Raw genomic sequence first — 14,248 nt, forward strand, 5'->3', positions numbered from 1 at the left:
TTTGGTCTGACTTTTTTTTTTTTAATTTAAAATGTCAATTTGTATTTTGAAAAATAACCCCCCAAATGTCATATGAAAGGGAATATGACAGTCTATTTATTTGGTTGCACTTAGCAATGCAGGAGCCATTATTATTTTGAACCACAGTAACCTATAAACTTCATACCGCTCACTAATGGCATAATTGTACAGGTATGGGACCTGTTATCCAGAATGTTCGGGACTTACTTTAGAAGATACTGTTTATCAAAAGAATAAGTTACCATTTTGCGCCAATTGATTTTATCTACTATAAGTACAGGTATGGGGCCTATTATAGAGAATGCTTAGGACCTGGTGTATTCCGGATAACGGATATTTCTGTAATTTGGATCTTCATACCCTAAGGGGCACATTTACTAAGGGTCGAAGTGAATTTTTAAATTTAAAAACGTTGAATTTCGAACTAATTTTTGGGTACTTCGACCATCGAATAGGCCTAAATTCGACCTCGACTTTGATTCAAAGTAAAAAAGTTAGATCAAAGTACTGTCTCTTTAAAAAAGTTTGACTTCGACACTTTAATCTGCCGAATTGCTATGTTAGCCTATGGGGACCTCATAGAACCGATAGTGAACATTTGGCTAAGTTTTTAGAAGTCGAAGTAAAATCGTTCAATCGGTCGATTAAATCGTTCGAATCGTTCGATTAGAAGGATTTCATCATACGATAGAACGATTTTTCTTTGACCGAATATGACCAAATTCAATTTTAAAAAACCTTTGACTTCGAATATCGAAGTAATGCCATTCGATGGTCGAATTTCGAATTTTTTTAAACTTCGAAATTCGACCATTGATAAATGTGCCCCTATGTCTACTAGAAAATCATGTAAACATCTAGGGGCTGATTCACTATGGGTCGAATATCGAGGGTTAATTAACCCTCGATATTCGACTAGGAATTGAAATCCTTCGACTTCGGATCGAAGTCGAAGGATTTAGCTCAGAAAATAATTCCTTCAATTCCTTCGATTGAACGATTAAATCCTTCGAATCGAACGATTCGAAGGATTTTAATCCAACGATCAAAAGAATATCCTTCGATCAAAAAAAGTTAAGCAAGCCTATGGGGACCTTCCCCATAGGCTCACATTGACTTCGGTAGCTTTTATCTGCCGAACTAGGGGGTTGAAGTTTTTTTTAAAGAGACAGTACTTCGACTATCGAATGGTCGAATAGTCGAACGATTTTTAGTTCGAATCCTTCGATTCGAAGTCGTAGTCGAAGGTCGAAGTAGCCCATTCGATGGTCGAAGTAGCCCAAAAAAACCTTCGAAATTCGAAGTTTTTTTACTTCGAATCCTTCACTCGAATTTAGTGAATCGGCCCCTAAATAAACCCAAATAGGCTGGTTTTGTTTCCAATAAGGATTAATTATATCTTAGTTGGGATCAAGTACAAGCTACTGTTTTATTATTACACAGAAAAGTTGGATTATTTGGATAAAATGGAGTCTATGGGAGACGGCCTTTCCGTAATTCAGAGCTTTCTGGATAACGGGTTTCCGAATAACGGATCCCATGCCTGTATTTCAAAGGGATTTCCATTTTGGCAAATGTACAGTATTGTGATCATATGGCACATGAGAGAAAGTCCCTTATTTGAATCTGCTTCTTTCCTCTTGCTACAGACCAAACTGCATGGCGTTGGCTTTGTAAAGATCCACGCTCCTTGGAATGTTCTGTGCAGAGAAGCTGAGTTTATGAAACTCAAGATGCCCACAAAAAAGGTATGCGATCACAACATGGGCTCTGACTGCTTTACAGAGGCACATGCTCATAAATAACATCGGGACATATTTATATATAGTACCCGTTCTGTCTAGATTGCTGTTAAGTACTTTTTGCCTTTTAAGATGATGTGGGCCTATCAGGAAAGTTATTGAACTTATCTTTTGTTTAAAGTGAAAAGGCCCAAAACTTGTAAGAAAGTAATTGCTCATGCGAATACAGGGGCTTTACTAATGAAGCAAAGGGCAAATTGCTGGTGTAGAAGTTTGGCTTGTGTGAACGTGATTTTTGGTTAAGTCAGACTAAATGATTCAGTATTAATGAGCAAGAGGCAAAAAAAAAACCTTTACGTTAACTTTTACTGTGTTATAGAATGGACAATTCTAAGCAACTTTTCAATTGGTCTTCATTGTTTATTTTGTATAGTTTTTTTTTTAATTATTTGCCTTCTTCTTCTGGCTCTTTCCAGCTTTCAAATGGGGGTCACCGACCTCATCTAAAAACAAATACTCTGTAAAGCTACAAATGTATTATTATTGTGACTTTTTATTACTCTTATTACTATTCAGATCCTCCCCTAATTAGATTCTTGTCTCCTCTTCAAATCAGTGCATGGTTGCTAGGGTTCTTTGGACCCTAGCAACCAGACCGCTGAAATTGACTGGAGAGCGGCTGAGTAAAAAGCTATAAAACAGAAAAAAACACAAATAATCAAAACATAAAAACAATTGCAAATGGCCTCAGAATATCACTCTCTGCATCATACTTAGGGGATTATTTACTAAACTCCGAATACAAAAATCATGAAAAACTCATGATTTTTTTATATAAAATTGGACTTTTAAAAAAATCACACATTTTTCTGAATTTATTATGGAATATATATATATATGATATTGAATTTATTTATGGAAAAGTCTGAATCTCAGACCTGTCGAGGTTGTATATAAGTCAATGAGAGAAGTCCCAATGATTTTTTGATGTGCGCTGGGTTTCGTGCAACACCCCGAAGTTTTCGGTCAAAAAACATAAGAAATCAGAGAAAAATACTTCAGATCCAAAAGAATTAAGGTGGCCATACCCACAGAGATCTGGTCATTTGGTGATTTCACAATATGAGCGGATCTCCCCCCCACCCCCCGATGCCTAGGACCCGACGATCAGATCATAATGTATGGAATACGGGCAGTCGGATCGCGGGACCGCATCAAAGAACAAATGCGATCCGCGATCCAACGTGATTTTTACCCCTGCCCGATAGACATCTGCCCGATTTTCGGCCAAATATCGATCGGGGAAGCCTGATCACGGGCCGATAAGCTGCCGACTCGGTCTATCGGCGGCTTTTATCGGCCCGTGAATGGCCACCTTAAGTCCTTTTCTTCTAATACTAGGATCTGTTTTCGCAAGCCTTGGATTTCTTTCAGATAGTGGATCTTTCCATAATTTGGAACACCAAACCTTAAGGTTTACATTTAGGGGCAGATTCACTAAGGGTCGAATTTCGAAGTTAAAAATACTTCGAAATTCGACCCTCGAATTGAAATCCTTCAACTTCGAATATCGAAGTCGAAGGATTTAGCGCTAAACGTTCGTTCGATCGATCGAAGGATTTTAATCCAACGATCGAAGGAAAATCCTTCGATCAAAAAAAGATTAGCAAACCTATGGGGACCTTCCCCATAGGCTAACATTGACTTCGGTAGGTTTTACCTGCCGAAGTAGGGGGTCGAAGTTTTTTTTAAAGGGAAAGTACTTCGACAATCGAATGGTCGAATAGTCGAACGATTTTTCGTTCGATTCGTTCGATTTCGTTCGTATTCGAACGAATTTAACCAATTCGATGGTCGAAGTACCAAAAAAATACTTCGAAATTCGATTTTTTTTCATTCGAATCCTTCACTCGAGCTTAGTGAATCGGCCCCTTAGTAAACTCAGTAGGCTGATTTTGTCCCCAATATGGATTCATACAATTTAGTTATTTTATTTAGTTTAGTACAAGCTTCGGTTCTATTACCGGCATTGGATCCATCATCCGATTACAGAATGGGCATCTCCCATAGACTCTATTATAATGAAATTATCTACATATTTACAACTGATATCCCTTTTCTCTGTAATAATAAAACAGTAGCTTGTACTTGATCCCAACTAAGATATAATTAATCCTTATTGGAAGCAGAACCAACCTATTGGGTTTATTTAATGTTTACATGATTTTCTAATAGACATAAGGTATGAAGATCTAAATTACTGAAAGATCCCTTATCCGTAAAGCCCCATGTCCCAAGCATTCTTGATAACAGGTCCCATACCTGTATTACTGAGATAAAGGACTTTTTTTTTAAAATAGAATTTTGCTTAAAAGCCGTTCTGTAATTTGGAGCTTTCTGGATAATACCTAGCATTTACATGCCTTGTTGCTTTTTAAGTTTTGTTAGGGTACAATAAGAAGAAAGCAAAACCAATAAAAATGTCGAAATTATACTACCGGCATGGGATCTGTTATCCAGAATGCTCGGGACCTGGTGCTTTCAAGATAACTGATCTTTCCGTAATTTGGATCTTCATACCTTAAGCCTACTAGAAAATAATTTATTTAATAACATTAAATAAACCCAATAGGCTGACTTTGCTTCCAATAAGGATTAATTGTAATTGTAATAGTTGGGATTACAACAGTACAAGCTACTGTTTTATTATTACAGTGAAAAAAGAAAATTTTTTTGATTAATTGAATAAAATGGAGTCTATGGGAGACAACCTTCCTGTAATTTGGAGCTTTCTGTATAACAGGTCCCATACCTGTATTTGGAAGCCATGATGTTGTTTTGTGTGTTCCAGGTGTATCATATAAACCAGACACCAGATCTAATGCAGAAACTGAGCTCTTTTATTCAGAAAATATGCGAACCAATTCAGCCAAAGGTTGCTGGGCTCCGACCCCAGACAGTGAAACATCTCTCCTACCCCTTCTCCAGGGAGAAGCAGCACTTGTGAGTATTTGTTATAAACAATATTACTTGTACTTTTCTTTTTTCATATTTGTTTGTTGGTTTTTTTCCCCTTCGGTTTGTAGATCCAGCCTTCGCTTTTTTTTATTTATTTTTTTACTTTAAAGGGTTATGTATCAAGGTCTGAATTTATCTCAGTATTTCTAATATCAAACTTCGAGCAACTCCAAATTCCCGAATGGACCTTATTTATGAAGAAAAAAGCTCTGAAGTTTGCCCTACCCTATTTTTCCAGGCTTTTTTCTTCATAAATAAGGTTCATTCGGGCAATCGGAGTTGCTCAGATTTCTAACTTAGAAATACTCAGATACTTGAAGTTCAGGTGCCATTAAAGACGCCCAATCAAAATTTGCTGGCCAGCCTGATCAACGAGCGACTGATATCCAAGTCTTTTGCTGAAATCAGTCGGCTCGTCTCCCACCATACAGGCACTGAATATAGTACGAAATTTTTTTTGTACGATATTATCGGTGCGTCTATGGCCACCTCAAGGAACAGTTCAGTGTAAAAATAAAAACTGGGTCAATGGATAGGCTGTGCATAATAAAAAAACGTTTCTAATATAGTTAGTTATCCAAAAATGTAATGTATAAAGGCTGGAGTGAGAGGATGTCTAACATAATAGCCAGAACACTACTTCCTGCTTTTCAGCTCTCTAACTCTGAGTTAGTCAGTGCCTGGTAACCAATCAGTGCAAAGCAATAGAGCTGCAAAGCAGGAAGTAGTGTTCTGGCTATTATGTTAGACATCCGCTCACTCCAGCTAAATAGCTATATTAGAAACAGTTTTTATGAAGAATGATTGTATTTAAAATGCCACACTATAGAAATCTATACTGATTATAATCTGATTATTAGTTTTCTATCAGAACAGATGTGAATGGCCTATCTGTTTGTTTCTGATCAAATGGTAACTGGGAGCTTTCACATTCTCTAGTATCTCTCTGCGGTGGCCTTAACCCATGTGTAGCCAACTGCGTGTGGGTTTTCAGCAGTGCAGATTACTATTTGCTTCAGGTTTTGCTGCACTGGCAATGGTATACTCATATAATTATATGTAACACCTTCACACATAACCAAATTATTAACATTTTGTCATTTACTGCTTTGTTAACCAGATTCGATATGTCAGACAAGGACTCGTTTTTTGACAGCAAAACAAGAAGTTCCATTGTAAGTGTTACAGATTCAACACCTACTAAATTAGATAAGTGTTAATTGCTCCCTTACTAGTTTTTAGCAGTGATTAAAGGTCCACAGCATCTGGTTTCCAATTACATGGAAATAAATAGACTAAGCTTTCCCAAGAATATTAAGCCTCTGGGACCGGATGTTCAGAAATCACTTACGACTTGTTCTTTAGTGTATTTGTCTTGATTTAGTCTCTGGAGACTGTCCTCCATGATTCTCAATTAGAGTTGCCACCCCTTTAAAACCAAAGACATATGGAATCCACATTTGATGCACATTGACCTGATTTAGGGTAGGACTACACAGGCGTTTTCGGCGCGATCCGACGCGATGCGCAAAAACGCAGGTGTCAAGTCAGATGCAACGGAAATAAGGTAAGTTATACAAATGTCGGATGAAGTTGCAGCATTGATCCAATGCGACGCGACTGTCGGATGAAGACACAGCGCACAGCGTCTGCATCCGACAGTTGTGTTGCGTCAGTTCAACGCTACAACACCATCCGACAATGCTATTGCTTACCTTATTTTCGTCGCATCCATCTTGACGCCTGCGTTTTTGTGCAGTGCGTCGGATCGTGCTGAAATCGCCCGTGGAGTCCTACCCAGATAAGTCGGGTGGAGACTTTTCTTCATACGTCTTCATGCGTCCGACAATATATTTCAATGAGGAAAAAAAGTCTTTCTGACTTCATACGTTTTTATCTTGTCAGAAGGAGACACAGTTTACATCCGACAGTCGTGTCGTGTCGGATGGAAAATTTTACATGTAGTTTATGCATCCGATTTTTGTATCAGTCCCATTATATTTTAACCCACACAAATACATCCAACTTGTAAGGAAAATTTTGTCGATCCGACACCAAAATCGCTCGTTTGGTTCTACCCCCACAGTGCAGCTTGTTCCGATCCGACACGATGAAAGGAAGCGGATGCGACGAGATGGATGCAGCAAATATAATGTAAGGGTAGAACTACACGGACGTTTTTCGACTTCGTTTGCATTTGACAAGCTGCGATTTCATCTGACATTTCTCTTTTACCTTATTTCCATCGCATGCGATTTGTCGTCAGAGTTTTGTTGCAGCGCATCGGATCACGCTGAAAACGTCCGTGTAGTCCTACCCTAAGTAATAGGAATGTTGTACCTATAAGCTGTGTGCATCCGACACGACTGTCGGATGAAGACGCAACGTGCAGCGTACGCATCCGACAGTCGTGTCGTGACGGATTCACGCAGCTTGTAGGTCCGATATTCCTATTACTTACATTATATTCGTCTCATCCGTCTCGTCACATTCGCTTCCTTTTATCGCACCAGATCGGAACAAGCCGCACCGTGTGTTTCAACCTTTATGTGCAGCCATTCATCATACATCTAAATTAATTGCTAATTAGCCATACAGGCTGTGGATTTCATATGTGTTTGGTTTTAAAGGGGTGAAGTGGCAACCCTATCCTCAATAGACATATCCTATTATATATATAAAGGAAGAAAAAGCCAGCACAGCTCGTATAAAGGTGTTTGTTGCCTGGGTGCTTTGAGAAAGGGCTAGAGTGCTAGCCGAAACGTTAGTTTTTTTGTTCAATAAACACCTTTGTTTTTCTGCTAAGACCTGTGTGTGCTCGCCTCTCTTCCGATATCTATTATATATATATATATATATATATATATATATATTGCACTGTACCTGTTTGTTGGTAAGTTTTCAAATAACTACTATCCCCTATCCAACAGGTGTATGAAATCTTGAAGCGGACAACTTGCACCAAAGCCAAATACAGCATGGGTAAGGATAGCATGGCACATGTATAGGGTAGATGTTACTGAACTGTAAAAATGGCCTCCCCCTATAGGAGAGTCAAGGCAATGGATAAGGGCCCATACTGAAAAATAGAGTGTAGTAAATGTAAAATAATATCCCGCTTTAAACATCTCCATGTTGCTAAGTTCAGGGGGTTTTAATGATACTGAAACTATACAGGTATGGGATCCGTTATCCGGAAACACGTTATCCAGAAAGCTCCGAATTACATAATGGTCGTCTCCAAATAATCCAATTTCATTTTTCTCTGTAATAATAAAACAATACCTTGTACTTGATCCCAACTAAGATATAATTCATCCTTATTGGAAGCAAAACCAGCCTATTGGGTTTATTTAATGTTTATATGATTTTATAGTAGACTAAAAATATGAAGATCCAAATTACAGAAAGATCCGTTATCCGGAAAGCCCCAGGCCACGAGCATTCTGGATAACAGGTCCCATACCCTGTACCTTTAAAGAGGCAACTATTTTGATATGGTTCATTAAAAATACTCAACAGATTGGCAAACACACAACTTCTCTCATACAAGCATTCTAGAAGGCGTGGAACCCTCCATCACTGAAGTATGTCACACACCCTTTGCTGTTGGTATAAGTTTAAGACACTTCTTTGTGTATAAAGATCAAGGAAAAATGTTTACTTACAGAACACTATTCAGTGGTTCCACATCCCCAGTCCACCCACTTATATTAATAATAAGGGCCACTGTTCTCATGTTTGTATCCCCAGCACTGCATAATAATCCTTTGAGTAAGGGAGTAAGCAAATTAAATTAATTTTCCATTCAAGGTATAAAATTCAGAGAGGTCTTAAGAAACGTTTAAAGATCTGCTAAAGCACGTTACCAGTATTTCCTCATTTACTCAGTAGAAGGTTGCTTTGAAAAAAAATAATTTTTGGTCGTGGAGAATGTTCGCAGCAGTTTCGCTAATTTATTAGGGGAAATTTGCCAAAAATTCACGCCTGGCTAATAAAATTTGCCTATCACTAGTGTTTACGTCCTTCAGCCTTCTCTGTGATGGACACGTCAAGCAATTGGGGTGGCTCAGATTATTTCAAGATTGCAACGAACTCAAGATACAAGTTTAGAACCCCTGCCAGCCTAATAATAACGGCAATGTCTGTCATCAAACTGACCTTTCTTACAGGTCTCTGTGGTGCTCCAGCTGATATTTCATGACTAGATTAGAGAATAAAAGGAAAGTAGCTAAAGATAGACTAATTATATGGCTTGTTTGAACAATAAGCTTGTGACAGTAAAGATGTGACTGCCGGAGGTGAAGTGATCTGCCTCAACTATCATTATATGCATTTAACTTTAATGATAACCCAGTTCCATCCTCTTCTGGGACAATCACCACACGGGGTGCTGCAGGCTTTATGTTCAGATGCACGGGTCAGCACAATTTTGCCATTGTCTTTACTGCACTGGTTGGCTGTGAAGATTAAACCTTATATTTTCATTTCTGTAGGAATTACCAGTTTGCTTGCCAATGGTGTGTACAGTGCTGCCTATCCACTGCACGATGTGAGTATAACTCGAGCTTAGTCTGTTTTAGGTCTCCTTCTCCAGAAGATTTAAATGAAGCTGGCTAAATTATGGCAGGGCTTGCTACAAATATTTGTATACTACTTGTTGTGGTAGACTCCTCCCTTATATGCTGGGTGGTTATCTAAAGGGTAAGAAGCTTTGAGCTATGATTTTAAGATCAACGAGAGTATGGAAATTACCTGAATTAAGTTCCTTGTAGGAACAAGGAAGAGTGCAGTTTGTGCCAAATTCTACATTAATTGCACAATTTCGAAAACTCCTTGTCGCTAGAAAAGCATAAAACGCCCACACAATAGAGATTAATGTGTCCGGCACCTAAAGCCACTCCCCGTTTCCAATTAAAATGCTTTGAGGGTTATTTGCATTGTGTGCAGTATAGGGATGCACCAAATCCACTATTTTGGGAAAGGTTTGGCCAAATACCGAACTGAATTGGAACCCTAATTTGCATATGCAAAAATATCACAAGACTTTTTGTCACACAACAGCATGTGCAGTTCTCTTTCAGCCCACCGTGCCCTAATTTGTATAGGCAAATATATTATAATATATTATATAATAATAATACATTAATACATACAAATTCGTAAAACATGTTTTCCCCTTCCCACCCCTAATTTGCATATGCAAATTAGGATTCAGATTCGCCAAATCCAAAATAGTGGATTCGGTGCATATCTAATATATATATATATAGGGGCCGATTCACCAAGGGTCGAATATCGAGGGTTAATTAACCCTTGATATTCGACTGGGAATTAAAATCCTTTCGACTTCGAATAGTTTGATCCAACGATCAAAGGATTATCCTTCGACCAAAAAAACTTAGGAAAGCCTATGGGGACCTTCCCCATAGGCTAATATTGACTTGGGTAGCTTTTAGATGGCAAACTAGGGGGTCGACGTTTTTTCTTAAAGAGACAGTACTTCGACTATCGAATAGTCGAATAGTCGAACGATTTTTAGTTCGAATCCTTCGATTCAAAGTTGTAGTCGAAGGTCGAAGTAGCCCATTCGATGGTCGAAGTAGCCCAAAAAACACTTCGAAATTCGAAGTTTTTTTACTTCGAATCCTTCACTCGAAGTTAGTGAATCGGCCCCATAATGTCCAAAAAAAGGTGCACACCAGGATTTTCAAAAAAAAGGTTAAAAATCCATGTTTATTAAATACAATATTATATATATGTATATATGTATATATATATCAAAACATATAAATATATGATTTATTATATCATATAATAAATTAGAATTTATATATTTATTATTATATATTATAATTTGCATAAATGAAATTTAGGGCCAGGACAGCTAAAAGAGAACTGCACGTGTAGTTGTCTGAAGAAAAGTCACATGATTTTAAGGATTCAATTCAGCCAGGCACTTGGATTCGCCGAATCTAAATACTGCTGGAAGGATGAATCCTGGCTGAATCCCAAACCAAATCGGTGCATCCCTTTCCCAGAAAATGCATAAACAATGGCAGTTCAATGTATTATAATGGCTAGAGTGGTTATGCCATGGTACAAACAATACACTGAGAAATATCCATTGCAAAAAAAACTTTATTTTACAGTTGGCTTTATAAGTAACCAGTTTCTCTTACCTAGGGTGACTATGACAGTGAAGCTGAAGCCAACGATAGGAAGGTGAGTGGTTATAACACTAAACTGTTTTTATGGTTCTTAGAGGCACCTAGAACTGTAAAGTTGCAATCAAGCAATATATCGTTGTTAGGTCATATCTCTATAGTCATCTCCTAATGTAATTGTTTCAAAGGTGCATTTTACAGCATCCCACTAGCTCCTGGGTACAACAGCATAGGGGCTGATTTACAAACACTTTGCCCCAGGCACCCTATTAGTTATACCTTTCAGTTTGTGGCATGTAGTCGGCTGTTCAAAATTTATTGTTGATTGGTTACCATTGGCAACTGCACTTGTGCCATTAAGAGCCTGTGTTTATAAATCAGCCCTATAATGTTCTAAATACAAATATCTGTCCTGGTTAAATACATTCTTTATTTCCATAGGGTATCCATAGTTCAAGTTTAGTTTGATAATCATGCTTGCCAGGGCTAAAATGCCATTGCTCCAAACACTGAAATAACCCAGTGATCATACTATTGGGGGTTGTTTATTAAAGTCTTCTTTACTATAAAATCTGAATTTTTAGTGGAAAAAAACCCTCAAATTTTTTACGTTTTTTGCATTCAGACTTTAATAAATAACCCCCTAATAGTTTAATAACTTATATCCTCGTTTTATAATAAAACTCAAAAATTAGAAAATATAGGATTTATAGTAAAAAAAACGTCATTATTTTGGCATTCAGACTTATAATAAATAACCCCTATGTGTGACTGTTACAACACTGCCTGGAAAATTAAACAAAGGGTGTATCATGGCTTTTAGGAAGATTCTATGCAAATGTGAATTTAGCAAACAGCTTAGACGTGTTTTGTTTTCACACCGTGTGCATAGCTAGTCTACTTTAGGGTATGTACGTAAAATCTACTATGCCACCTGTGTACTATGCAAAACATTTGCATTGTATATTTATACTGTGTGTTTTATGCTCCACCTCACCTCAGCTACATTTTTTCACCAGTTTTAAAGATACTCTAATTGTAATGTCTAAAAATGCAATATACTGAATATATCTTTTAGCTGCTGTGTGACGAATGGGCAAGTTATAGCGCTTTTTACAAGTTCCAACCGATTGACCTTGTCAGGTAGGAGAATGGCAGCATCTTTGAATCGTTTGATACTGACTTTGATGCATACCACTGTCTTACGTACTTGAGGTGTTTGCACCCCACATGAACATTGGTTCACCCCTACATGAAGCATGACTTTATCATATCTCGATAGATGTTCTCATTCTTTTGTAATTTTTTTTTTAAATCAAATTTCTGTCTTTTGGTTTTTAGGAAATATTTTGGAGAGAAGATAGGCTTGTACTTTGCCTGGCTAGGAGTTTATACTCAGATGCTTATTCCAGCTTCAGTTGTGGGAATAATAGTGTTCCTGTATGGATGTGCCACTGTTGATGAGAATATTCCAAGGTAAAGTCCCGTGACATGCCTTAAATAACTCATGTTCTACCCAAGTCCTATTCATTTCGCTCATGTTCTACCCAAGTCCTATTCATTATGCTCATGGTGTCACGGCCGGCACCCAATACCAGAACAAGTGCGAAGTACCTTGGTCTCGGCTTGGCTTCACCAGTAGTGTGACCACCGTTGGGCTTCGGGAGGAGCCCTCAGCTTACTTGGGTGCCACCTGGACTTAACGAGGGGTACAAGGCGAGATGTTCTGGCTGGCAAAGGGGCACGGCTGGAAGCAGAGTCTTTTGGGCCGAAGGTCACAGTACAAGAGGATTAGGCAAGCGGATGGTCAGACAGGCTGGGTCGAGGCAGGCGGATATCAGAATCGTGAGGCAGGCAAGGGTCAAAACTGGGTAGTCAATCAAGGGGTTAAGCAGGAGAGTTGTCATAGGCAGGCAAGGGTCAGGATACAGATTGGAGAGTAGTCAGGAACAGGCAGGGTCAAACAATTCAGATCAGAATTTTCAAGACAGACACACAAGGCTCAGGAAAACCACTAGAATGAGTTCTATCACGGGCACTGGCTGAGAGTCAGAATGGGCCTTATATACACACATAGTTCGCACCAAAACGTGCCCAATGCGTGCTGGCGCAATCACGCCAGCGCGCCTGTACCTTTAAGAGGCGCGCAGGTGCGCCACGCATGCCCTAATAATCCAAAATGGCTCCGGCCTGAGAACCACGCGGCGGGCATCCCCGCCGCACAGGTAATTTTATTACACATGGCTCATGTTCTAACCAAATCCTGTTCATTACGCTCATGTTCTACCCAAGTCCAATTCAATAAACTTATGTTCTACCCAAGTTCTTTTCATTACGCTCATGTTCTACCCAAGTCCTATCCATTACGCTCATGTTCTACCCAAATCCTATTCATTACACTCATATTCTACCCAAGTCCTATTCATTACACTCATGTTCTACCCAAGTCCTATTCATTACACTCATGTTCTACCCAAGTCCTAATCATTACACTCATGTTCTACCGAAGTCTTATTCAATAAACTCATGTTCTACCCAAGTTCTATTCATTACGCTCATGTTCTACCCAAGTCCTATTCATTATGCTCATGTTCTACCTAAGTCCTATCCATTACTCTCATGTTCTACCCAAATCCTATTCATTATACTCATGTTCTACCCAAATCCTATTCATTATGCTCATGTTCTACATAAGTCCTATTCAATAAACTCATGTTCTACCCAAGTCCTATTCAATACGCTCATGTTATTCCCAAGTCCTATTCATTACGTTCATGTTCTACCCAAGTCCTATTCATTACTCTCATGTTCTGCCCAAATCCTATTCATTACGTCATGTTCTACCCAAATCTTATTCATTACGCTCATGTTCTATGCAAGTCCTATTCATTATGCTCATGGCTCATGTTCTACCCAAATCCTGTTCATTACGCTCATGTTCTACCCAAGTCCAATTCAATAAACTCATGTTTTACCCAAGTTCTATTCATTACGCTCATGTTCTACCCAAGTCCTATCCATTACTCTCATATTCTACCCAAATCCCATTCATTACACTCATGTTCTACCCAAGTCCTATTCATTACACTCATGTTCTACCCAAGTCCTATTCATTACACTCATGTTCTACCCAAGTCCTAATCATTGCACTCATGTTCTACTGAAGTCTTATTCAATAAACTCAGGTTCTACCCAATTCCTATTCATTTTACTCATGTTCTACCCAAATCCTAGTCATTATGCTCATATCCTATTCAATAAACTCATGTTCTGCCCAAGTCCTATTCAATACGCTCATGT

The 14,248-nt window shown here is 38.5% G+C and overlaps 1 protein-coding gene across 7 annotated transcripts in view; it reads left to right on the forward strand.

The window, feature by feature from the left end:
- Positions 1–14,248, forward strand: part of ano1.S (anoctamin 1, calcium activated chloride channel S homeolog) — a 120,027-nt gene that overhangs the window by 69,613 nt on the left and 36,166 nt on the right. For all 7 annotated transcript variants that reach the window (XM_018259775.2, XM_041591461.1, XM_041591459.1 and 4 more), the window contains 8 exons: positions 1,671–1,769; positions 4,615–4,766; positions 5,902–5,956; positions 7,712–7,763; positions 9,278–9,333; positions 10,968–11,006; positions 12,027–12,091; positions 12,290–12,424. In XM_018259775.2, coding sequence (XP_018115264.1) covers positions 1,671–1,769; positions 4,615–4,766; positions 5,902–5,956; positions 7,712–7,763; positions 9,278–9,333; positions 10,968–11,006; positions 12,027–12,091; positions 12,290–12,424 — 653 coding nt within the window. The remainder of the gene's footprint in view (positions 1–1,670; positions 1,770–4,614; positions 4,767–5,901; positions 5,957–7,711; positions 7,764–9,277; positions 9,334–10,967; positions 11,007–12,026; positions 12,092–12,289; positions 12,425–14,248) is intronic.

Source organism: Xenopus laevis, chromosome 4S, assembly GCF_017654675.1.
Source record: "Xenopus laevis strain J_2021 chromosome 4S, Xenopus_laevis_v10.1, whole genome shotgun sequence".
NCBI lineage: Eukaryota > Metazoa > Chordata > Amphibia > Anura > Pipidae > Xenopus > Xenopus laevis.